Source organism: Aptenodytes patagonicus, chromosome 8 (assembly GCF_965638725.1).
Source record: "Aptenodytes patagonicus chromosome 8, bAptPat1.pri.cur, whole genome shotgun sequence".
NCBI lineage: Eukaryota > Metazoa > Chordata > Aves > Sphenisciformes > Spheniscidae > Aptenodytes > Aptenodytes patagonicus.
The window spans coordinates 18,541,562-18,569,153 of NC_134956.1; the positions used below are offsets into that span (position 1 = coordinate 18,541,562).

Consider the following 27,592-nt stretch of genomic DNA (forward strand, 5'->3'; position numbering starts at 1 on the left):
TTTATGGGCAAAGAGAAAGCACAGCTTACATATTTAGATACATATAAAGCCAACAATATAATGTAAATATAACTATAATCTTAACAATCTAATAAAAAATAATTTTTATTCCACATTTACTTATTATAGAACAAGAAAGAATACCTATATGTGAAAAAGTTTCAATAACAACGCAGTTAAAATTGTCAGACAACTATTTCCTAATTTCTATCCCTTTTCCTGGTGTTACGCTCATCCTTCCAGTGCTCTTCTGGGTCCTAAGGTCGACAGTTTCATTCTGGTCTAGGGCTCTTAGAGCAAGTCATCACCATCTGGAGTCCTTTGTTGGGAGGAATATGATTTTCATTTTGATGGTTTCTTCTTCCTCACTCTAGGATCCACACACTTTTAAAATTTGCTCTTTTTTCCACTGGTCCACGGTCATTTGAATTTACTATATACAGTGCCTTTTACGGACGGTAGATACCAGTTCTTTGTTCTCCTTGTTAACATTAGAACTGTTTTATCCTGCTCATGGTCTGCATTTCTTTAACTGACCATCGGCGAGTTATTCATTGCTGTGGGATCTCCAGCATCAAGCCTGTGCTCTGTCTCTCATCACCCCATACCTGTACTCTGCTAGACCACACCTTACGTCTCCACTTCTCAAAGCCTCTTATTATACCAGGTCTGTATTTCTCTATGCTACATGGTTACATTAGTCGTAAAACCACAGTGGCATCATACAAAGATAAACAAAAGTAAACCGAATTAGCCACAGATACCTGGTCAATTAGAAAGAAATCAAAGTTACAAGCAGGTCAAGAAAAGTGACAGAGAAGGTCTGACAAGCCTCAATCCTGGGGCTCTGCAAACTGTACAAAGCTTATGGCCTGTTGCTAGCAATAGCAATACCATATTACAGGGCTACACCATCACAGTGAGAAGCACCAGGTAGCAGAAAAGCTCCTGATTTTTATTAGTATTGTGTAACAGTGAGTAAATGTAAGTAAAACCGAAAGAACAGCTGTGCAAATCTCAGATGCTGAGATTTGCCCATGTCCCACTGAAGACTACCTATAGTACCTTTTAAGAGCAATCTTGAGTCACCAGACAAAGCCACGACTTCTAGAACAAAATAAATTATGTTCCATTTCATGTTTTCACATAATTCTCAAAGATAAACTTTGTAACTTAAAAGTTTTGAAGTTTCCCCATGCTCACCATGCAGACAGTGAGCCCCTTAGACATCCTTCATCAGGTGATAATGCCATCTATCATCTTATTTGAATATAATAGTTAATCATTGAATGAGAAATACTGTGTGCTCTAATAGGCTAATTGTTATTATTAAATACACATTTTAACCCACTGTGTGACCAAGATTATTGAATTTAATAAGTAAATTTCTTCAATTGTGGTCGTAACTTGCATTTCAGAATGAAGTGTTGATATTGGCAGAAAACAAAAAAGTTCCCTAACGCCTACAGGTATTATTGGTACTCATGGACTCCAAATTTCCTGTGTTACCTGCATAAATTCTTATTAAGTCCTTGAAGAAAGCCGAGCTTACAAACTGCTGATTTACAGTCACTCTTGGACCTCACAGGAAAGCTGAGGACACACACCCTCACAAATACCCACTTAGGAGCACAAGAACCTCCTGCCCATTGCAGGCCTTCCAGTGCCTCCCTTGACTGCTCCAGCCTTTCTAATCTCTCTTACTCTGCGAGCTTGGAAAGGCTTACACAGATTTGCCCAAGCATTTCATTTGAATCAATTCAGCATTTGATTTGTCACATAAGATTTTATTCAGAACAGTTTGCTAGATGGCATAGCAAATTCTGTATAATTATGACCAAACAGTCTGTAGTGAGGCCAACCACTGGCAAGTTTAAATCCAAGGAATACAAACTGTGATTCTCCTTAAGATAAACAGTTACCTTTTTAGAACTTGCAAAGAGGAGGGAGGATACATAAGACAACCAAATTCCGGTATCCAACAAGGCACTTTTTAGTTGGTTAAAAGATACGGAGAGCACTACATACACTAGGCACATGGCACAAGTCTCAATTATTAGTAGTGCTGAACTGATTATTTAGAAGCCTACTTGCCTTCCTCATACAATAGCTTGTCCCGTGTAGACCTATCCTAGTCCTTTGAGGGAATACATCCAACTCACCAGTTTTAACAGCTTAGCATTTATATCTCAAGCTCCAATCATTACCTTCGCAGCAAAGATATAACTACATATACTACAGTTAGACCTCATGTTTTTCAGGTTTCCTAACATTAAATTAGCCTAGAAAAATGAGTGAAAAAGCAATAGAGAGGCATTAGCTTTTGGTTGGCAGTCAGCATTTACAGGGAAAGATGCATCTCAATATGATGTTGAAATCAGCAAAGCTGTTTCATTTAGGCTTACTGCAAGATGAGCTCTGTAGGGACTTTGCAGGTAGGTATTATGCTTGGAACTTGAATTCCACATATTTTAATGAAATTGCACAGTCTAATCACAACGAGCGAGCAGTCGTATCAAACTGGAATTTGCAGCTTTCTCAACTACTCACATATAAAGGGAATTTTTCTGGGCAAAAATGTAAAATTGGAATAAGCAGCAACAGCGTTTGCAAAGAAAGAGAACGTGCAGCTGATTTACGTGTTTTGAACCCGTGTTGAACCTATAAAGGGACTGACATAACAGGTGAGCAAGTACATCTCAAGTGTTCACATTCTTTATGCACTGTGCCATTCAGCAACGTCTCAGCTTCAGACGAGCAGGACTGTAAATCAAATCTGTGTTGAACTTGTCAGCAGTAGATGATCATATCTGTACCCCACCTTTATAACCATGGTCCAGCTGAGAGTTTGTACGTTCAGCTAATCTGCTATTTAAGTGACAAATATGTGACCTGAGTACCACCTCAGTGACCCCTCCTATGAATCCTCAAAAACAGATGCTCTCTCTGACATCCCAACAACTGTTAAGAACTGGTTAATATTTCATTAACTTAAGGTCAGCGCGTTGCTTTACCACATTGGAAAACTCACTTCTTGGCTCCTGCGCAGTCACTTAATCGTGTCTGCCTGGTTTACAAATTAGAAGAGGTAACTCCTGAAAAGAATGCTCGTGTAGATTATTACTTTTCTGTACTCTGCAGAAAATAGTTCCAGATTTTATTGAAGTGTCAGGTATAGAATAGGCCATTTTTTCTTTAAAAGGCAAAGTTTTCGCATGATGTTTTGTTCATGCTTCTGCCATCTCTTCCACTCTCAACCTTCTCACTTTGAGGTCAAGTTCAGAAATCATATGTAAGGCAGTATAAATTACATCTGTGTAAGTAACGGTCACAGTTAACTCCCAGAAAGTCTCCTGTGCTATAATTTACCTAATAAGATGCAAAAGAAGACGGATCTAAATAGTTAAAACAATTCATAGAGAGACAAGAGAACATATAATTAACATTGCCCTACCTGCTGTTAACTGCACTAATTGCATTCCTTTCTGCACAACTGACAAGTATCACATCATATAGATAACTTCAGTGATATGCAACTCCTGTTAACTGACCTCTGAACCTTAGCCCTTAAAAATCTCTGTCTAGTATTTAAGTTGACTGGTTTATTTTGTTTCTTCATCAGCCTAGAGTTTTCTGAAGGAATGCTTACTACAGTCTATGGAAGTGCGTGCATATCACTATTTACAGGATACTAAATGTGAAAAACTCAATATAAAAAATAGCCATAAATTGGAACCCATAACATTAAAATTGTGGAAACAGACACAAAGCTGAATAAACTCAAAAGACACAGGAGTCTCATTTTGGAAACCGACAACATGAAATATGAAAATACATGAAATTTTTTCATCTCAAAATTGTAAAATAACTTTTCAGTATGAAAGCATCTTTAAACATCTAACTTAGCTCCTTATGGATCAAAGAAATAACTACGTAAATACTATCTGCATATGCACTTCAAATAGGAATGTCACTCAAAAGATAAAAATAAGCAAGTTACTTATAGCACACGTTAATCACCATATTTAAATGGCAGATTACTTTGTGGCATGAGACATAAGCCTGTACTTATAGGGGGGGAAATTTTATACGAATAGTTTTTTATAAAATAATTAAATTTGCAGTAATCAGTCTGAAGTCTCTCTTGTTCCACTTTTATCCGAACATATCCAAACCAAAAGCTGTATTACACAGAAGGTAAGATGTGGAAAGGCCAATAAGAAAATCAACCACACCAAACATTTAATGAGCTAAACCTGTGTAAGAGATTTATCTGTGGTAACAAGAACAAGAGGGGGTGTTGGACATGCAGACACAGTATCAGGATTATTATGACAATAATCTTCAGTGGAGCACAATACTCACACACAATAAGATTAGGAAAGCTACTACTAAAATACACAGATGAATAACTGGAGGAATAGAGAGTTAAGACTTGGCAGGGAGTAGAGGGAAGCACAGTGCAGTAATGGTGAATCTTCCCAGTGACTTTATATTGTTAACTATTTATACAGTAAACTTTTCATGGCTGCCTGCCTTTCCTCTTTCTGCAAAAATCCTGGGGCTGTTCTTAAATATATTTATTGTTCTAAATGCTTAAGATTTATAGCTTGAAGTTTGGCCCTATTTATCTTACTCAGGTGAGCAGTCCAACTAAGCCCAGGGGAAGTCCAAGAAAAATGTTCTCCTTCACAATGACGCAAGAAACAATAGCTAACTTTAACTGTAGGAAAGGGTAGAGTATACCACACATCGGGTAAAACTGACAACTTCAGATTTTTCTTAACAAAACAAAAATCACTTAAAATAAGAGCATAGCTAACTTCTGGAACTAACCTGAACATGATTCTCGCTAAATGTTTTTTGTGATGACATTCTTAAGGGTTAAAGCCTCATTTAAAATATACTGTGATGCAGGAAGTCAGATAATATCTCCCAATTGAATCCAGCAGGGCTACAAAGACACATTTCATATTCATAAGTATGTTGAAATATTTTACTTTTCTTAAACTGCAAATATTTGAAGAAATGTAGATAAACATATTTTAAATTCACAGCACTTTCTCAAACATGAAGTAGCAGATTAACAAAATGTCAGAACATCCTCAGCTTCAAAAACTGCTCTACCATTTTAGGTAGGGATTATCTACCAAAAAAAAAAAAAAAAAAAAAAAATCACAGCCTCTTATGATCATACTTCTCAACTGCTGATATATTCAGAATATCAGCTTGTAAATTGCTCCCATCTTTAAAGATAAAACAAGCTCTTGCAAGTCATCCTAACCTTTGCAAAATATCGGTTAAGATTACTTCATAGACTGGAGGAGGCTGAGGGAGGAAAAGAGGGGAAGGGAATCATGGTATGGAAGCTGTATGCTGTGTGTTCTCTGAGCTTTGTACAAGTTGTAAGGCCAGCTGTGAGAAAAGATTTCTGGCTTGGTTCAAAACCATGTGCTTTTATAGCAAATGTACAAGCTAATATCCTTAGACGTCAATCACAGTCCATCCTAAACCACCACCTATTCCATAAAGACAAAAGGTATAACAAATTTAACAGAAACAACTGACAGATTAAAAAAATGCAACTTCGTCAACTGAATTACATACAGAAAGTGGTTATCTAACAATAGTACCTTCCTGCTGTACTCTGCGTCACCTGCAGGACGCTAGTGGAGATCAGGGAAATCACAACAGTATCAAAGTAGGGCAATAACCAGAACTGTTGTCTTAAACACTCAGAAAATGGTAGAAGATGGAGCAATAATTCAGTTGAAGAAAAGCATCTGAGTAAGAGCTGTTTTTTCAGTGTAAGTTTAACTATTAATTTGGAGGGATGTATCACTACTCGAAACTTCACTGTCTATAAAGTTTCTCAGTTTTCCTTTCTCTAAACCTAGCCCAGTTCCTCCTGTTTTTTATTGTGCCAGTCATCTGAGGCCTGACTACAAAATGAAAGGTCTCTCCATACACCTAGGAACGACGAGGCAGTAACCAGAGCTAATGTCATATTTGTCCCCTTTGCAGATGAAACTGCAGCCTCAAATAAAATCAGGTTCAAGCATAAAAATGTCCACAGTACAGAGGAGGGAACAGATTATGTATTTCTTCAAAAAAATTACTACAACATTACTGACCATATGAAAGAGTTTTGCTAGTAGGACCTAGAAGAGGGGCTAAGTATTAACTATCCTCGATTCTAGACTGTCATCACTTTGCTCTTAGATTTTCTATTAATTCAATTCAACATGACTTCGCTATTAGGACTCCCATTAAAAAGTTTAAAATAAAAACTACACACCCCATGTTTTACAGACATGTCAATTACATTTTTTGACACCCTTATACAAGGGATTACACACTGACAGACTGATCACGTAGAAGATGCAGCACTACATAGTGCAGACCCATCAATCTCAGAAGCTTTGTCATCTCATTTCAAGCTTCTAACTAATAAACACTATTTCAAAATTAATACCTAAAACATGTCTCCTGCTGAGGGTTTATACCATGTAAAGAAAGAAGCACGATTCTTCTGACCACAGTCACCCCAAAGATCACACCACCAATACCGCCGTAGTAATGAGGCCCAGGGAGGAAAAACGGACTGCCAGCTGAGAATCAGATCTTTTCCATCACAAGTTAAACCCATAATATTTGCGCTATTTGTTACCAAAAATGTGCTAAGCTATAGTAACTATCAACACACAGATTTCTTTTAAATAAATAAAAACATCAGGCTTCACAGGAAGTAAGAGAATTCTCAAGTGAAAGTGGCACATGGCTTCTGGACAATAACCATTATTTTATACCTTGACCCATATAGTTGTTAAAATGCAAGTGCCAACTAAATGATTGTTCAAAGAAGCTGGTATTTCTTTCAACAGTGCTGTAGTTTATACCAAATGAAAAATTTGGGTTCAGTTCTGCCTTGAAACACATGCAGTCAGTGATGACAGAATCCTAAAAAAACCAGCACAATTCATTTATCTTCCATCAGGAACGGACATTCCCAGAAGGGGATACACTGTGGCATTCAGATAAAAACAGCAGCTATGAAGACAAGTGATTTGGGGGGGGGGGGGGAAGACTATTTAGTGTCACAGGTGGTTTACACAGGCTTTTACAAATTAAAACCAAAGCAAATGCTTTATCACATGCATTCCAACGCAAGCCAGACTAACAAACAAGGAAAAACAAAAAACCAGAGAAGAACGAAATTCAGTTTCAGTAATTGGCCCCCAAATATTTAGAAGCAGATGAGCATCTAGAGAGTGTGGAAGGTGTGATTTCTCTCCTTTACACAGCTGCTAGTACTGCAGAGAAAACAATGTCGTTTAGTGTTTCATACCTTATACATAAAGCGTGTCTAATGGTTCTGATTTTATGCATTAAAAAAAATGAAAATTTCATGCAGCTGCTTCTCAATTACGCATCTGGTTATTGTTTTGCAGCTGCAAAACTACCTTGAAGAACTATAAAATATGGTGTGACAAGTCTGGAATAAATACCAGCAGTCATCTTGTACCTTCCTTGTGAAATGTTGCATTTTTTACCACCTGTTAAAATTCCTGAATCAAGAGGTATGGCTTCTGTCACCTCCTTGTTTTATAAACAAAAATCCACTAATATATTTAACACAATTGAAATTTGTAAATGACCACTTTCTGTGGCACACATTAAATATAAAATTCAGTACCCTATTCCTAGAGTATTTTTTACTTTGTGTTGTTACTTCCAAGTAGCTATTTTGGTAATTTGATCAGAAATCCAACACAGAGAACAATAAGTCAGCACAACATTAGTGTCAAAACATCTGAAATGAGATTTTGATTTGTTAGCCCCCTAGCCATTACTCATATTACTATAAATCTATTGAATATGAAGACATTTGGTGACGAAGAATGGTTATAAAATACCCAACTACTGTAGCAGTCTCAAGCTTGCATTTACTGACTCTCACTCAGCATGTAATTTTCTAACAAAGGGAACAGATAAGAAAAACAAAACAGATTTGTTTTTCATAACAATGCATTTGAAATTAACTATTTCTGTAATTCCTCACGAGACAGAGGGTCCTTCGAAAAATTGCCATACCTAAAATATTTAAAAAGCAACGATTTGTAATTTAACTTGAAACAGAAATGCTCAACTTGAAATAACACAATACCCAGTGGAAAGCTTCGACAAAATCTTTTATTAATTTTGTTTCAAAAATAATAAAACTCAAAATCACAGTTAGGCAAGCTGGAAGTTTTTCTGCCTGTTTTTCTGGCATGCAGGATGCAACACGTGTGGCCATTACCAACAAATGCGTGTGCTGGGGCTTATGTGAGAAAACATTGCTAAGCTGAAGAGGAGGAATGAGGCGTGCAGTAAAGCTAAGCGAGAGACCCCTTGCAGGATTTACCAAGGATAATGCACTGCTTAAATACTGCTGTGCTTAAAATTTTGCCACTTCTCAGCAGCCTCCGTGAAATAGTTTCTTAGCACAAAACCCAGAGGAAGGAGGGGAGCAAGGGAGAGGAAGAACAAGCAGTTAGTACAAGATTCAAAACCAACCAAAACATGAACACAAAGAGGTGAAAGCAGTAGTATTTTAGGGCTCATGCCCAGTAAGAAAGGTCCTGCTACGCAGCAGGGCGAACAGCCATCGTGTATGAAATCCTCAAATAGAAAGCCTAATTCCACCTTAATTGTGCCTTTGTGTGGTTTAGCTTCCAAGACAGATTAAGTTAAAGCACCTAAAAGCAATCTGAGAGCAAATGAAGAATGTCCATAAAAAGAGCTACTATCGAATAAGTACTATACTCCAGCTTTGTACTATAGCTATATCACAGCAAATTCGCCATGACTTTCTAACAAAATCCTTAGTAAAGCAGGTTTCAGTGAATACAACCCTTCAACACCTTTCCTAACTCCTCTGATTTTCTATGACTGATTTTTTCATCTAGTAGATGGGTTAAATCAATTGGATCACGGACAGATTATTAAGCCTCCCACAAAAAATTACTTTAAATAATGGTAACATACAAGGCATTGTATGTTATGAAGGCATTGCCTTCATAACTTTTACTCTAGTTCATTATTTTCATCATTTTCAGACACGAGTGAGATTTTTAAAATTGTTGGCACAACAATTAAATTTGGAAATTTTTTCCAAAAATCAAACCATTTCAAAGTGGACAAATATAGAAAAAGTATTATTCGAACTGTTAGCAATCATTATTTGTTTTCTGATCACACACAGAAACATTAATTTCTATGACCGCTATGTCAAGTAAATGGTGGCCTAAGCAAAGCACTTCAGCAAGCAAAAAAAAAGTATGCACACAAACATACAGTGGCTTTTAGCAGTACAGAATTGCTAAATATTTGTTGTAAGTAGGGTAAGATACAACTGACTGTTTAGCACAAAAAAGGAAGAGGCTTCTCTCAATCACAACTCATAAGGTGGAAGATGGCATTAGGAAGAAACAAGAGAAAATGGATACAATGAGGAAAGGCCTCTAAGAAAGAATAGGAAATTAGACAAGGGACAGAAAGAGATTAAAACCACAGATGATGGCAAATTTTGTGGAGCTTTGAAACGGATGCATTCAAGAGGTGCCTATGAAGACTGGGAGTAACAGAGCATTAACAGGCATTTCCTATTATTGAAAAGTTGCAGGAAAATGTAGATTCCCTCTAGTCTTAGATTTCACAACTCAGATAAGGCAAAAATCCATTAACTGGAAACCTGCTACACAGAATAGAGAAATACTCATGCTTAGTAATGCTGAGCATGGTCCAAAGGCAGCTCATCCACCACTAGTTTTCTATTAAATTTAAAAGGTTGTTTTCTAAATACTTACCCATTTGAGAATAGAATCATATTAGTCAATAACTTATAGCGTTATTTTGCCTGAAAGGATAGTTTCAGAATGTCATAATTTAAGTATAAAGAACTTTAATAAAAGCTGTCAGTGAAAATAAGAGGACTTATGGGAGAGCTGTTCCTTAACCGTGAGCAAGTTCTTTGCTTACAGCTCCATGGAACACTGTTTCAGCAACGTGTGATTTTTCAACATACGCGTAGAAGCATAATCCAAGGGGCTCTAAAAAATAACTAGTTATAACCACTAAGTACGTAGGGTTTTTTGAGAAATAACTCATTATGCACAGGTGAAAAATTATTACTACACAGTGAACCATACAATGGAAAGAAATACGGAAATCACAGAAATGCTGAAGGAGGCAATTCCTCTCCTACCTATCCTGATGGAGAGAAGAAAGTGAATTAAATCATGTAAGCAAAGCACAGGATGACAGTAAAAAAAAATCAGCTAAGTACCCAACAAACTCAAAGATTGAGGAGTAAATAAAGTTACTTAAAGATAACTTTAACAACAGAGATCTGGTCTGTACAGGATACTCATAGAAAAACTCTTCCAGGTATAACAAAAAAGAACCTAAATTCACATTTCTAATATGCTCAGAAACGTCAGGTTCAAGGATCTTTTTCATTTTTCCTTAGATTAAACGGAGACAGCATTATCACCAACAATTTCTTCATAATCTATACAAAAAAGGACATTACTAAGCTAAAAATCAGTTTTTTATCCCTTCTAAACATACGTTGCTTTCAAGTGGTTTTCCCAACTTGTATTGGAGAGATGAACTTTCAGATAAGGAATCCAAAATAGCATCTAAAAATGCAGCCTTCCATCTAAATTAAACATAGCCAAGGGAAAAAACCCAGCAGGCTGAGATAGGAAGGAGACTGGTGATCACATGACTGAGAACTCTTTCAATATTCTAAAAAATGGTGAATAATAAGTTACAGGTAAATGACCTCATGGCAAGAGGCTTCAATAAACCTCTTCTGCTCCTTATAAAATACATGTTTACCTCTCCAGCCTGATATAAAAAGCATGCCTTTAGTCCAAAGCTGAATTTTATGAGTTCCCTCATGCATAAGGCAATAGAAATAGGATATGCAGAGACTATATTTTGTTATACTTTTTTTTTTAAAGAAGAGTGAATAAAAGCCTTGCACTCAATTCAGTTGCATTTCTCTGTGATAGAGTGTGAACACTGCACCTTACCGATTCCTAAATGTAATGAAACACTCTAAGTGGCAACAGGCAGCACTCTATTGCTTTTGTTAAAAATCAGAAAAAGAAACACATGCCAAGCTTCCAGCATCCATTTAGGATTGTCAGCATTTTCAACCACCTCTGTAAGTTCTCTACTGATTCAAAGACCCAGTTGACAGTACATAGTAACACCCTCCAGCGTAATTATAATCCCTCTCAGCTTTGTCCACCTACTAGTTTAAAATGATGGTTCCCTTAATAACTTCTCCATCAGGCAGAACATAAAGAACAGTGAACGAGCTGAAGCAGACTTAAGGGCCTCCGGTGGGGAAGGCTAGAGAAAATGATGGACCCTGAAGTGATTCACAGTGCACCTGCCCAACACAAGCAACGAAAAGGCACACACCCTAATAGTCTGGGTATATGTATGCGTATATGAGGATTTTTTTCCTTATATCAGTACTACAGTATGAGGAAAAGAAATAGCAAGAAAGGAAATGCCTTCTCTGGCTAAACAAGCCCTTAATGTACCACTGCATTAAGCAAGAATCGGATCAGAAGATCTTACGTTTCAGACAAAAACTAAGCTCCCAAATACTTCACTTTGTTCTGCTAAATAGCTGCACTAGAACTGCAAGAACTTGTTTACAGGTTGCGTTTCTTCAGATGGCAGGTCAAGCAACACCACACTGTCGTAGCAAAACAGCACAATGTCTTTTTCTTTCCTCTCTTGAAAATATAGCAATTTTAACAGGAAACACAAAACCGCTTGTGACTGCATTTCTTGGTATTCTGTAAATATCACCTTCTCTACAAGAGTTACACCTGAAAATTGCTTAGCATGTAAAAGGCAATGAATTCCTTGGGGCCTAATCCCGTATTCCTTATTGTGTACAACTTCTTTTGAAGTCAATATTAGTGATGTCGTTTTAATTTTCTTCACATCTGCCATTCTTATCTTAGAAGAAAAAAACCCAATCCTTTAATTCCATTAAAAATTCCTTGTAGACTGCCTTTTGTACTGTTGGTAAGTTTTGAAAATCTTTCTGAGAAAATTAATATTCAGTGTATTCAGTGTACGTATTAATAAAAATAGAGAGAGCAACAGAGGAAATGAGCAAACTATAACAGAACTGCTGATACTGGATAAAGGCAAACCCTTTCAAGAACAAATGCATTAACACCTTCCTGACAAGCGAAGACAGCAGCAAAAGTGATCTAATTCCATCTCTTTCCATTGCATCAACAGGAAATCCAACAACAGCAAAACTGGTGACCACAGACACTGCAGCAGTACAGACAGGACTGTCAAGCCTGTAGTATTTAGTGAAATTGTGAAATTAATTTGTGAATATCACACATTGCAAAGATCTCCGTGTCAGGAATTTGTATCCCTTTATCCGTACCTCTTTACACACACACAGACCCATGCGAGTGATGTAATGCAGTAAGACTATAAAGGAAAATAATTGTTTCTCCTGTATTCATGATGACAGGTCTATAGAAAGAACCTCCTTTCACAAGAAAAATACTGAACCTTTGACTTTGACGTTTTGATAACTTTATTCTGTTTTTATCTTAAAAATACATTGGCAAGCATCCTTTCTTGTTTGCAGAAGCTAAAGTTAAGGACAGCTGCAATGTGGCACACAGTATTTAAAACACCAGATTTTTGAGCAGGACTCAGCAGGGGTGATTAGCCTCTCCTTTCACCATCTTTTACTGCAGAACACCTGTCTATCAAGATCCCAAAGCTGCCTCCATTGGTTATTTTATTTTGGAATATTTTATGCCTCCTGTAGGCTGAAGTTTTTTGTTTCCTCTGTAACTTTTTACTTTGTGTGATTGCATATTCAGAAGATGGCAGCCCGTATCAAAATGTGCAGATAAACCTGAGTGACAGAGATACTACTAGTCTAAAGGATCATAAAGAAGATAAATCTGATGAAATCTTGGAACAACAACGACCACGGCAGCAAAACTTGTGTTCTTGATGCTTAGTTTTCAAAGTGCATGTTAAAAGTACGACAACAGCACACTATCAGAATGATTATGAGGATGTTGTTAATTATTTAGTGGATCAATGGAGTGTCAATCATTTCAACATGAACCAGCTTCTACACTATAAACCACAATTCTCTAATGCCCAGTGATGCCGCATGGCTGAATGCAGTTACATAAAATGAAGAAAGGTACCACTGACCTATAATTTTTGAAGTGTTAACAAGCCAACCTAGTTAAAATACATACAATTTACCTGATAAAGTTCGATTAGCAAATAATTTTCGGTTTTAGATTTTATTTTTGATTATTTAAATTTCAACACATTTTTTTTTTTTATAGACCAATATTTCTGTGATTTGCAAAGCAAGCAAGCTACAGAGACTATTTAAAATAAATCTGGCATCATAAACCAGAAGAGGTTCACTGCCTTTAATGGAGTAATTTATTTCTCAAAATAGTTATAGAGATCGAGAATAGTAACAGTTATTGGATAGACCAATCCGTTTATGAGTTCAATCATGAAGAGGAGAGTTTAAGTGCTATAAGATTTGTGAAAAACCTGCCACAGCTTCAGATAGCATTTCTTGATTTTCTCAGACATCCAGACATGAGGAAACCCTCCAATATTATGAGCTTTGGTTTGTGTCAGCATTTTTCATTTTGCACTGCCAAATGACCATAACAGTTGCATTTAATGTTTTTGTTTCAAATATATTTTCAAATATACTGGCTGTCATAAGAAGGTTTTGATTACTTAAAAATGTATCACCTTAATAAAGTTATAGAGATTTAGCAAGCCATTATGCTAATCCTGTTCAGCTACTTGAGGTCTGATGAGATCTTTGGTATGAGTTAAGTTGTGTTAATTTACTTTCCAGTGTGCAAAGCTGAAATGCATTTAATTAAGTGGCTTGTACATTATGTAAAACATAAAACAAAAAACCTTCCTGTTACTACACAATTAGACTACAATAATGTCTGTCCTCTGGCATTTTGATGTAAGATATACTAACATTAACAAAAGCTAAATGAAAAGAGGAAAACTATGCAAACTACTATTAACTTTAAAAAGTAGAAAACTTCTTTCAGAGTTAGAACTGGGCGACAAACGTACTTGAATGCATTTCCTTTTGAGAGAAAAGGTATTACATAAATTCATTTCTGACCCACATTATCATCTTATGTTCACTGCATTAAAATGAGGATGTTCTCGGAGAACAAAAATGAAGTTCCAGAAGCATGGTCTTCTCTCCCAGCCACTGTCAAGTCCTTTTGTGATGGCAGGTAACTCAACTCACCTCTTCTTTTCTCTCCATATGGACAAACATACATGTGAACAAATATACATGTATATAATTCTCTCGTACATATTTTATTTCTTCACAGAATCATGGAACAGTTGAGGTTGCAAGGACTTCTGGAGATCGTCTAGTCCAACCCACCAGCTCAAAGCAGGGTCAGCTAAAGCCAACTGTGTCCAACCGGATTCTGAATTTCTTTTAAAACGGAGAGCACACAACTTGTTTCTTCCTTTGCTTTTTAATAGAGCAAATTTTTGTTTGAAAACAACTTTTTACACAAGTTCATTTACTTCAGTTCCTTAAATTATATCAAGTATACAACAACAAATAATTTTGCCCAGCAACCATTCATTATGTTATTCTGAATTATTCAAAATTACATAAATAATGTTAATTAAAGACTTCATGTTACATGCTGCATACAAAACATTTTAGAAATAAAGTTCTAAAGAAATACTGTTGTTATAAACTTGTTCGCATATGAAATTAATCATATATTTATCGTCTGGATATTATATCAAACCTTTTCAATAAGCGTCAGTTTGAAGATTGTGTACAACTTATTAGAAAGCAATTTATTTTCCAGATTGCTATCTGGTGAAACAGATTCCTCCCATTATCAGTCAACTTACTTAGTCTCTGAGCAGCCTCCAGGGCATCATTTGCAGAATCAGCTACAAAGAATCTCTGAACTGTAACCCCATGGTCTGCCATTAGTTTTTTGCTTTGGTACTCCTGCAGGTTCAGCCATCGTCTAGGGGTTAATTGAACAGCCTAGAAAAACGAGAGGGGAAAAGAACATAATGCTCATTAAGAACAGTTCATGAGACAGCCAACTGAGCTCTTCAGCCTTACGGTTATCTCAAACCAGCAGTTAAACAACACTCAGAGAAAAGGCGAAATACGTATTGATTTACCTAAGTGCCTTTTCTTAACATCTGTGCATCCAAAGTACTCTGAAAGCTACAGATATTTTTAAAAGCTACACAAGGCTCACTGGGTGATCTTGGCTAGACAAAATGTCTTGCATTTAATATCAATGCAGACTGGCAAACTTGGCTTGAACTCTAAAGTCTAATTATGTTTTTATGTTATCCTGTGCTATAAAAATATTACCAGACCGTTACCTTAAAACAACTTCATTGTTTCATATTAAATATCCTTGTTTACACTAAATTTTATATAATTCTTCCCTATAAGTTATTTCTACTGATTCTGTGCATTTATTGCAGCATATCTGAGAAGAAAAACAACTGAAATGGAATTAGCATCATCTTGTAGGAAACTATATACTAATATATATAATTTCAGTGGTCTGTTATCTATGTTTAGTTGGTTGCAGTTCTAAATATATTTTGCTGAGGGTGCTAGCACAACCATGTCAGCCATGCAAGGACAACAACAGCCGGAGAAGAAATTACTTTCATTCTCAACATGCCAGTTTAGATGCTTGCATGTGCATGCATATATATATATATATATATATATGTAAATAAAATCATGAATACAAAGATATGGCAACCTTATACACACACACACAAAGACATCACATTTGCTTGTCTTGGCAGTAAACATTGCGTATAGACACTACAAAAGTCATAGGATCATTACTGAATGATTTTAAGAAAGGACACATTGTCCACACAGGATAAATTGTTACAGACAAAAGCAATAATCAAGGAGCTGTCACTGACTCCTGGCAATGGTATAATGGCAAAGGTGGCACTGACTCCTGGCAATGGTACAATCCTATTTTGTGCCAGCAAAAGAGGCTCTTCCCACATGGAGAGATGAACCGTTGTTCTACTGGCAGACAGCCCACAATCAGTTCTTGGTTTCTCCTCAAGTAAGGAGCACAGTATGCAAGCTAGCACTATATATTTAGATATGTTAGACAAAGAGGATTATTTACTATACCAATACTTTGATCTCTAACAGCATGATAAAAAAATATTAATCCTAATGCAACTTTATATTAAAACCAAAAAACCTCCACGCTAAAGTCTTTCAATAATACATACCCTTTTCACAATACTAGAACTTTAAATGCTGCGTTGTATCAAAAGCAAACCTCCGTCTGTTCCTACTTGCTTTGAAACATAGCACAAAAGATTGATCTTTTACAGTATATAACTACATTTTCTGTAAAAGTGACTCCCACAGAACTTGAACAGTTAGAAATAGCTCAATGACATATTTTAAATTCTTTTAACCATAACCTGGTTAACATATTTTAGAAGAATAAAATGACATTTTCAGTATGCTCTATGGCTATCTCTAATTCTAGGCATCATGCAGGCACCTCAGTATGTTTTATATTCCTCCATGTTATTCAGAGACAATATGTTATTACATTTATGCAATGCCTTCAAATGTAGGGTCAAAATTTAAAGTCACTTTCATAATTGTTGACATTTAATTTGTTTTCCTATTATAAGATCTCTGTTAGGCTCTAACAGCTATTATTTCATGATCATTTCCACAAAGGGATTAACACTAAGAGCCAAGAGGGACCCTGAAGGTCAATTCTAGCCTCATATAAAAAAAGGCCAGAGAATTTCAACCAAAAGCTGATGCCACAAACCCATAGTTTCTATCAAGCTACAGAAGAACTTTTAACGTGACTGGAGAAAATACCAGTTTTAACCCTGACAATCATTAACCTTCTCTTTTTCATTGTTTCTCTAAAGACTACCTCATAATAACAATATTATTATTATGAGGACTTCAGAATACATCATTATTGATACATGCATGTAATCCATACATATATACACACACGCACACTGAAGAGAAGCACCACCTGAATCTTCACAGGCAGCCAGGAGCCTACTAACATCTTATGTGACTGCTACCATAAGACTAAAATACATTTCCAAAGGCCCCCCCTTTCAGCTGTAAGCAGCAGCAAAAGAAAGAACATCCCAGCAGCGATCAGAAGCCAACCACATTTGCAGAGGGAGGGAGGGGAGGAAGGAGGAAAAACCAATGCACATCTCCATCCTACTAACTGGCTTTCAGCCATTCTGCTCTAGTTAAAAGCTGTAACTGATGTGTGCACTCCCTCCTCAATGCCCAGAGCTACAGCAGGAGAACATCTACAAAGACATTTCTCAATCCATTTCTCGTGAGCAACAAGGAATTCAGCAATCTGACTTCCAGGGTTCAGAAAAATAAGCTCACACCTTTAGTTAAAGTGGACTGACTTATACCAAAATAAACAGAATCATCAATTCTTATTTAAATCTGAAAGGAAGAAACCTTGATTTAAACAATCAATTATACTCAAATTCTGTATCTTTACTTTCCAGAAGAAAGGTTAATTCTCCTTAGCTGGAAGTTAATTTGAAACAAAGGATAAGTCTATGCTAAGTTTGACAGCACTTTTTGCTCATCTGCTATATATTTATAAATCTTATAGATACCGTTCTTTATTTTTAGGTTATGTAATCTTGTATTTACTAGGAGTCAAAAGATTTGAGACACGTCAAGCTGATCTTGGATAGAATTAAATAAATACAGAAAAAGCAATGTTAAAGTTGCTGTATTAAGTAAAAAGCTGAGTTAAAAGTTTTACTAAGGATTGCTCTTATACATGTTTACTTACAATTTATTCTTCTCTTATACTTAAATCTGTTTATTTACAACTAACTGGTTTATATAAAGATTTCCACAGCTCAGTAACACAGCTGATAAAATTTTGGTCACTGGGTTTATAAATTAAGAACAAGTCTTCAAAACAGTTTTTATTCCTCATTTAGAACAATAAATCAGTTTCACATGTATGTGCTACTAAGCTGATCTAAATCAAATAACGAAAAGGAAAATATTCAAACAATCTTATTCTGGGGCAGACTTTTGTTGCTGTTGCTTGACAAAAATCTCTTTCAACACAACTTGTTTTCAAATTTTCTGTTTGGGTGGGAATTAAGTAGTTAAGGAATTTGCAATGCAGCACAGGGTGTCAACTGACATCTCCACTGTTAGTTCAAACCAGCAAGGTTCAAGCAATAAAATCTTTTAAGAACTCTCTTATATAATATGGACTGCAAAGGGCCACCACCTAATAAAGGCCACCAGTGATAACTCACAACACGTGACAGATACGGAGCAGAGATGACAGCAAGAAAAACAGCCAAAGCTCTGTTTGTTTTATGAAGAAAGGTCTTCTCCAGTGGCACCCATCTGGTGCGCTGCACTCCAGTGTTAACACAGCTCCAGCCTAGTTAATGAATAAAGCAAGCCTAACAGCTCCAACGGGAACCTGCAGTAAGATCTGTTCCCAACCACCCTCTTGGCCTGTTACAAAAGCTTTTGGTATATCAGTTTTACAACTTGAAAATATAACTTAAAACGTTCCACGGGGATACTCAAAATCATTGCTGAGATGTTAAAAATCATGTTACCTAGACATACAGTGCATATATACATAAGCATATGGATATAGGTCTGTTCTCTCATAAAAATTAAACAATTAAGAGATTATGAGAATATTTCCTTCAAAAATGATGAACCAGACAGGTCTGAGGAACACAGACAGAAAATAAGAGAATAACTCATTTGAAAAAACTGTCAAAGTGGTCCTAAGGGTGACAAAACAAAGACCTGACCAAGAACTGTTGGCACAGAAAAGCAGAGGCTACAAACTTAAGGTTAGTAAGCACGTACATTTTTTTTCCTCTCCTATATTATAGGATTCTAAGAGAGACCATCTTACTGAGTGCCAGCTGAAGACTTTCAACCAAGACTTTCCACAAAAGACAAACTCCTGGTTGTGAATGAACTACTCCATAAAATGAATTAGTACAGCCTACCACTGTATACAGGAGTACAATATATTTAAGAAACCAGCTGTGACAAAGTCTGTATTAGAAGCTCTGAAGAGCAAGCACCATGAAAAACTTGCTTCAAAGCACTTGCAGTATACACACCGTATATCTTCAGAAGAGCAGTAAACACACCATATATCTTGAGAAGAGCAGGCAAAATAAAGCAGCTACAAGAGATGAAATAAAGCAAAAGCTTTGAATCTGTGAAGACGACTACTCTTTCAAGACCATCTTGAAAAATCAAAACAGTTGCAAACATATGCATTTTAGGCTTAAGGCACAAAAAAAAAGTGACCATGAGATGTTAAAAATGTGAGTAAACAGATGACTCCCTGAACTAATTCCCAACTGAAAGATGTTTTGGTTGCAATAAATATATATCTGAATGATTTAAAAGGGACAGCAATAGAAAGAATCAATTAGTACAAGAATCTTGAAAAATCCTTGCCAGATGAAGTTCCCAACCCTCCTAAATACATTTATACCAAGCATTCACAAGAATTTGAGATGGACTTCAAATAGCACAAGTTTCTTGGGCATCATAAATTTCCACACATCCTAGAGATAAACATACACCGGAGACTGACCGTAACAGTTCTACTGCACAAAGGTACAGCCTTAAGACAGCCTAGACAAGAGTCCACAAAGTTTTGAAGGAAAGCTATTCCCCATACCTAGTCTTCTACAGGCAGCCATAATCCATCCCTTCCCCCTGAGACTTATTAGGAGGACACTTTAACATGGCACAGAATACAACTCCAGCGTCACGTGCCTTTGTATTATTTATTTTCCTATTCTGCAGCTCCACTCTTGTCAACAATTTAATTGCTCTCAGCAGCATTAAACAGCACTGCTAGATTCAAAAATGCAGTCCTGTCTCTCATGAAAGACAGACTGAGGAATTAGGTTGTAAATTACCATCAGAAAAATAATTTCAATCTGACAGGGGACAGGGGGGAAGCAAGTAAAAGGGAAACTAAAGCACAGGAAAGCAGAGGCTACCTTTTAAGAATTTCTGTTCATTATTGATTCTCGCCACCTTCTATTCCCAGCTTATTCCCTGCTTGAATACTTTCATGTCCTCTCCCCACATACTAGTCAGAAAACCATACTGGAAAACACCATACATCTCTCAGATCTTTCCATGAAGCTTTGTCTATGGTTGAAACACAGTATGTTCCAACAGTTTAAGATATATCTGTTTCATCTGTTTCTTTATTGCAAGGGCTGCACAAGGAGTACACTCTGTCACGCCAGCCTGTGAAGAAGAGACTGGAAATAGTACGTGGACTTAGGTAAAACCTGACTCCCTATGTGACATCTTATGTTTCATCTTCGTAAGATGACAGACAAGAACTAGAAAATTTTTCATTGGTGGCATTTTCCTGTCATCCTTAAGACATTTTTGCTAGCAACAAAAAAAGTTTTAAAACATCTTACTAAACTTACACATTCACATTACTGTAAATACACCTTAATCTTGGATATTAACTTCTTCTGTCAAGCTCTGAACAGCCCGAAGAAGGATTGTAGGTTTAAATACATCTTTCTAAATCTTTTTTTTTTTAGTGGCATTTTACTTCTTAGCTTGTTAGCTACAGTTTCTATAAAAAAGAAAAACTTAAAATCACTCCAGTGAGCCTAAATGAAAATCCAGACAATACATTTTCATGGACTGGAATAAAGAGAAACTCAAACTAAAGGATTTAGTCTTTTGAAAGCAAGTTGTTACTAAAAGGCTAAACCAAATATCATTCATGGCTCTACTGAAGACTTCCAACAGACCTTACATGACTACAAGAAAAAAAATACCTTTCATATGAGCTCTTCATGTGTGTTGTGTATTGATATACACATTGTAGATGGAGAATAGCTCTTATTTGAGATTCAGATATACCAGGTAAGTTGAAAGGGTGTTTTTTTCTTTATTTTGAATCACAGATAAGCTTTAAGAATATATCAGTTCATAAAACTACAAAAAACATCACTAATAGCACACATCCATGTTTTTATATAATTAATTAAAATAATAAAGTTTTAAAGAGGAATTAAATTCTTCCTAATGAGATATTTCTTAAGATTAAACTTCTAACATAAGTGCTTATCAAAGAGATTAATATACTTAAATAGGACTCTATTACAACTGATAACGTTTCCTTAGAGCCTGAAAACAGCATCAAAAATCCCAAAACTCAAGTAAGTGGAACTCAGCTGAACAGTAACATGAAGTAAGGTGAAGGCAGAATTATTTAATCAAGTACAAGTTTCACACTGGATTCTCTCCTGCTGGCTAGAATTATTTGGCATTTTCCAAAAGCACAAAGAATTCGTATGGTTGGGGTTCACCTCTAATGCCCCTTCCCTTCTCCGCTCTCCAAGATTTTTGTTACCAGTCAGAATCGCACTAATATGGACCAAAGATCTACAGACACGGAGGATTTCAGAAAAGTACTGTTATTAGTAATTGCGCATTTTACTCTCGACAAGCCTTCTGTTCAAAGTTACTTCTTTATATACCTAAATACCATGTTTGGTCCAATTAAGTATGTACAGTATCATTAAGATAAGTGGCAGATGCATCAAGAAATCAAACATCTCTTCTTGACCATCTTAACAAGGGCAGGTGTTGCGTAACTGTATCAGTGGTTTATTGACTACTGCTAGAGAAAAAAACTGATTATTCACATAACTTGCATAATCTCTTATTTTCCACCTTTTTTTCTTCGTTTGTTTTTTATATAAAATGCTAAAGGCTCTGCACTAACAATGTATTTGGAGAGTAGTCGCATTAAACTCTTTCCACTACTCAATTTGCCAGTTCTTGAGCTGTCCCATGGCAACAAAAAAGAATTTGCATTATTTGAGTAATATGGGCTAAATAAGAACAATATAGTTTAACAGGAGTGGAACTACAAATACATTTTATAGCAGGCATCAACTTCAATATACATAAAAAAAGATTTAGAAAACATTGCAACAAAGAGACTTCTTTGTCCTTTTTTATATATGCAACATTAACTACTCTGATGTGCAACATCTTTCAGATGACCCAGGAGATATCTTTTGAGTGCTTGCTTTTGAAAAAAGAAAACACACAAAGACAGGAGAAACTCTCTTAAAGTATTCGCCAAGAAATTTGCAAATTGCACGTTAACTACCTCAGCAAAACTCTGCTCAGAAATAAATGTTCCATATAACCACAAAACAAGAGCAGCATCAGTAATGCAAGCTTCATCAAACTAGACTACTGATTATTTCTTATCTGAACCTATATGCTCAGTATTAGCTCAGTAAAATGTTTTTTTCCATTCTTTGTCCTCCCTGGTAAAACCACTAAGGTTGACTCCAAGACTGACGGCTTCACATAAATACTGCTGTATAGCATGTATGCAGCAGGTACCAAATAGCACTGGAGCAGGTAAGATAAGCAGACAAGCTTTAATAAACAAACAAACAGAAAACACCACAATGACATGCACGCATTTAAAAAAAAAAAAAAACCACACCCAAAAAAACCACCACACACCAGTGGCTTTCTGAAGCCAAATCAGGTCATAGCAGAGCCTTACAAGTAGCTGTGTCAGTAGAACAAATGAAGCTTGTGATGGGAACATTTTTAGCCAGCAGTATTACCAACCACTATAACTTTGCACTTACCCTTCAACTCAGTGATAAGCTACTATTACAAGATAGCATTCTTCCAAAAAGCAAAATAAAATAAAATAGTTTTTGAAAATAGCAACAAGGGCTGGAGAACAGTGTTTTCAGGCAGACGCCACTACCTACCTGTAGAATTCTAACTGTTAAGCACCACGTATTTTCTTTAAACATTAATGAATCACTTAACTCTCTTCCGTAACAAGTGTATGAAGAAACTGTCGAAAAGAAGAACTGAAAGCTCAAGCCTGACAAGCAACCAAAGACTCAAATTACAATCTCTATTACTACCGAGACCTTCTGGGCTTAAGAAAATTAATTTCAAAAAATTTTGTGCCATTTCATGCCTAATTCCACATGGAACTACCTTGGCTAAGCATCCACAACTAAGTATTTTGCTGTATCGAGTTCAGTGATTATGTTTAGACAATTTCACTAAAAACACCCTTAACCTTAAAATACTTATTTTTCTCTTTGCAAGTCTCTTCAGGTCAAATCTGTACTTTTGGAAAATGCCAAATAATTCTAGCTAGGGGAAGAGAATCCAGTGATAATCAGCACTATTAAAGAAAACAAAACCAACAACAACAACAAAACCACCACTAAAGCAAATTTCTGGGATAACTGGACATCCCTTGACACAGCTATATAATTTGAGCAGCGCTACTGTTTACTTTAACCTAGCTTAACGCATTTTATTGCATGACTGTTAAAAGGAAGACACACTTTAGTGACATCCAACATTCCCTTTTCATTCATAGTATGAATGGAAACCAGTATTAACATCATGAAACAAAGATGGATCTCTTAAAAGCACTTGACAGCAAAGCTGGTCAAATAAATGCATACTACTTTCTTCCCCCTCTGCTGCTCCACTGAAGTAATGTAGCTGTAACTATGCTAATAGATCCTGTGCCAGTATAAAACAGCTCTACCAACGCAAATTATCTCTGCATGAATGCAAATTATGTGTCAAATGTATATAGTATCAAGTTTTATAAATATGGACTACATAGTAATAGTTATACTGGAAATAAGTCATATGGGGAGAAAAACTGTGGTGTCTATGGGGAAGTCTTTTAGATGCATCCCGTACCCAAAATAAAAAGAAGTGTATGTAGCATAACTTATCTAAAATAAAAGCATTTAACCAAAAAAATCTATTTGCTTACCCAACACATTCTACAGCATTCCAGTTTGATTTGTGCGCTCTGACCTGTAATACAATTCCAAGTGCATATGAAAGAAAACAGATGCACAAAGATGACAGTAATGAAACACCATACCATTCATCAATATAAGAAATAAACCTTTATTATGTTTATTGACATACAGCTACTGTAATTGACAAAGTTGTAGAAGTTCCTATCAAAAAGGAACCATCAGAAATACAACTAAATGGCGTACCTTCATATAAACCACCTCAGGTACAGGTACATTTTATTAGGTCATATACTTGAAATATACCACATAAGACACTGAAAACAAACTAAAACACTTATTTCAGTTTACTGGCAGTGCTGACGTAAAGAATAAGTATCCGTAGAATTAGTCTGACAAGAAACAAATTTAGAAAAAAGGCACTACGCTAAACAGAAAAAGTTTATCACAAATGTAAGTCATAAAAAGCAAACGTACAGAGATTACTACACTTTGTTCTGTATGAAAGCAAGTATTTCAGGCACAAAAGAAAATTGAAAGACTCATGGTAAGAGTGATCGGCTATAAGATCTGCCACGGTAAGTCAAACCACACATCCCCTTCTCTCCAAAGACGATTAATGCCACGCACCTATGGGTATATTATGAAAAACAGGACAGCAAATGTCCTTCCCAAGTAACGTCCTGCTGGCTACCACAAATCAACAATTTTAATCTTCCAAAGCAGAAGTTAGCATCCAGACCATCCTATTTAAAAGCCACAGAGGAAACCATCTTCCATCAACATCCCAAACTGCTCACTTTAGGTTGGATACAATACGGCAGTGAGGTCCCTTTGGTATCAGCAGAGACCATCAGCTTCATCCAACACTGAGCATTTTGATCAAAGTCTCAATCTAGACATCTGTGATATATTTACAAAGGATAAAACTGATTCTGTAAGCTAGTTTAGGAAGAAGTCTTAATATTTTCCTGACAAAAACAGAGTTCCCATACTTTTGTCCACAGCAGTTAGGAATCGCTTATTTCTTATAGTTTGTATCAAAACGCTGTAAGCAATCTTGACCTTTAAACATCAGCATTTGACTTTAAAATCTTCCACAGGTACAGCTGAAGACCTTTTAAGATTTAAGTTCCATTATTTATTCCTACAAATGGGAATTCATGTCAACTGAATTAAAAAAAAAAACAAAAAACCTCTAGTTAACAGCTATAGGTCTTTTAGTTCCAAATTTATTACTTAAAATACACCACACAAAATCACCACACAAAATATCTCGAGCAGTAAAATGCAGTATGTCTCAGAGGGAAAAAAAAAAAAAAAAAAAAAAAAAATCACACTTCCCAGTTCTTTAAAGGCTACGACATTTCGCTCAATAAACTGTAGGGGCAATTTATTGTTTTATACTACTGAACTGTACACTCACTTTTCAGAATGAGTGAGATCTGTCACTGCAATTGTTAAGGTCTATGTAACTCTCAACTTCAAATAAAAAAAACCCTAACATGAAATATGCCACTACATCGTTGTTTACTAAGGCTAGACAGCCTGTTCTGATGGGTAATTATTACTATTCCTAACAGCTATATGACTCTGAAACAAGATGACTATGTTAAATAACTAAATTATTATCTTCATAGGCGCAAAAAAATAGAAAAATTGGGGGCTTGGTTATAAAAGGAGCACGCAGTTAATATTATTATTAGGATTTCTACTGTTAAACTCTTTACAAAAATTAGACTCAGACAAACAGTTGAGAGGATGGCCAAGAGCTTAGAAAGCGTAAGTTTTAAGTATGCAAACTTTAAAAATTTCAAAAGAGTGAAACAGGCAACCATTTCTGCTCAGAAGTCCACATTACTGAAAATCTAGGCATTATGTTGAGGGAGCAAGTCTTGATAGCAAAGCCCAAAGTTAAATTCTATTTTGGAAAATCTTTGCCCAGCATTGCCTTAATATTGTTTTTCAATTGCTCAAATGAGGTTATTCAAAACCGAGCGTTCTGTAGCCTATGAAAACGCTAATCCACCCTTAAATCAGACTGAAGAAGTGTATCAGCTCAATCCATAGGCAGTTTAGTGATATTTAAACAGCAGCACACTTGAGCAATCAACCAATTGCTCCCCATGTGCTTCTGCAATCCAGGAAAACTAGTGCTGCGTTACACCTGTCTGCCTTATGCAGTTTTCCAACCAAAGCTGGCACCAGTTTAGACTTCACCACCGCTCTCCCATATATTGCTGACATACCCTCACACAGCTATATGGCCCCTCTAAAAGCCTAGTGCTTTGTATCACTTGAAACCAAGAAGCCAAGGTACTGGAAGAAATCATTACTACAGGGCTGTCGTTTCCCATTTCTGCTCAGGTGATCCGGAGGCAAGCTGCCACCATGGCTCCCCAGCTGCCCGCTCCTATGCCCTCCCTCGTGTCCCCTGAACCTGAAGTGGAACTAACCCAACAGAAAGCTGCTTTTGCTGCCCACTTAGCTCCGCGACCCAACCCACCAGAGGACCAGGTGAAGACGAGATCCAGTGCAAGAGACACACCAGCAATGCAGTGGTGAAGGCAGGACCTCCCCTTCTGACAACAGCCTGCTCTTACCCCAGGGTAGCAGGGACACTAGACTGCACTGCCTCTTGCAAACCAAGCCTGTGGAAGACAACATGAAACTACACGCTAACAACTCAACTGCACATTTCCTTCTGAAGCCATTACTCAAATTCACTGCAATTCATTGTAGAGAACAGCAACACTCCAGAAAAGATATAGTTCAGCAGTCTACAGTTTAAAAGTCAAAGGTTTTTTTATTTTTTTATTACTATATTAGGTGTTTGTGTCACCATTTTAATTCTAGTCCATGCAATCAAAACAAACACGTAGTTAAATCTTCCCCTGAAGACTTTCACATAGTTCAAGGAAAAGCCAATTTCTCTTGTCATGTTGCAAGGTTCTTTTAATAGGAGCCACTGCAAACAGAGATAGGAAGGCAGGAATGACAGTGCATCACAGCAGGAAACATCAAGATGGTGACAAACACCAAAGAAATAAAGGGAAGAGCTTTCTTGAACTAGTAACACATCAATTTTAGAAGCTATTTTAACTGGAAAGCTAAAGAAGGTGTATTTAGTCATCTCCTTTTTAGTTAAGAGAAACTACTTTTCTTCCATCGCCAGGCAGCAGTGATTATTCTAATGCAACATAATAAAGCAATGATATAAACTACAGATTACCTACCTGTAGATAACAAAGCATACTAAAAACTAATAAATGCCAGTTGACATCACTTGTCTGTTGAGAAACAGGCAGTCACCAATTACTAACAGAATGACAATTTGTTTAATGATTACGCTAATTTACTGAACTCTTATTAGACAGATATACAGGCAGTATTGATGAGTTCCATAAGGCATTATAAAGTATGGCTGAATTGTTTCAAAACAAATTAAACCAGAACATATTGTACACTATTTAAAGGAATAATAAAAGCCTGGTAGTGAGTGAATCCTCAGGATGAGCCCTCTGAAAAAGGCACAAGTTTTCAGAACTGTATGGACCTAAAAACC

General features: G+C 36.3%; 1 protein-coding gene across 1 annotated transcript in view; it reads right to left on the reverse strand.

Annotated features, from left to right (window-relative positions):
- Positions 1–27,592, reverse strand: part of SUCLG2 (succinate-CoA ligase GDP-forming subunit beta) — a 131,822-nt gene that overhangs the window by 91,900 nt on the left and 12,330 nt on the right. Inside the window, exon 2 of the mRNA XM_076346618.1 lies at positions 15,013–15,154. Within this exon, the coding sequence (XP_076202733.1) occupies positions 15,013–15,154 (142 nt within the window). The remainder of the gene's footprint in view (positions 1–15,012; positions 15,155–27,592) is intronic.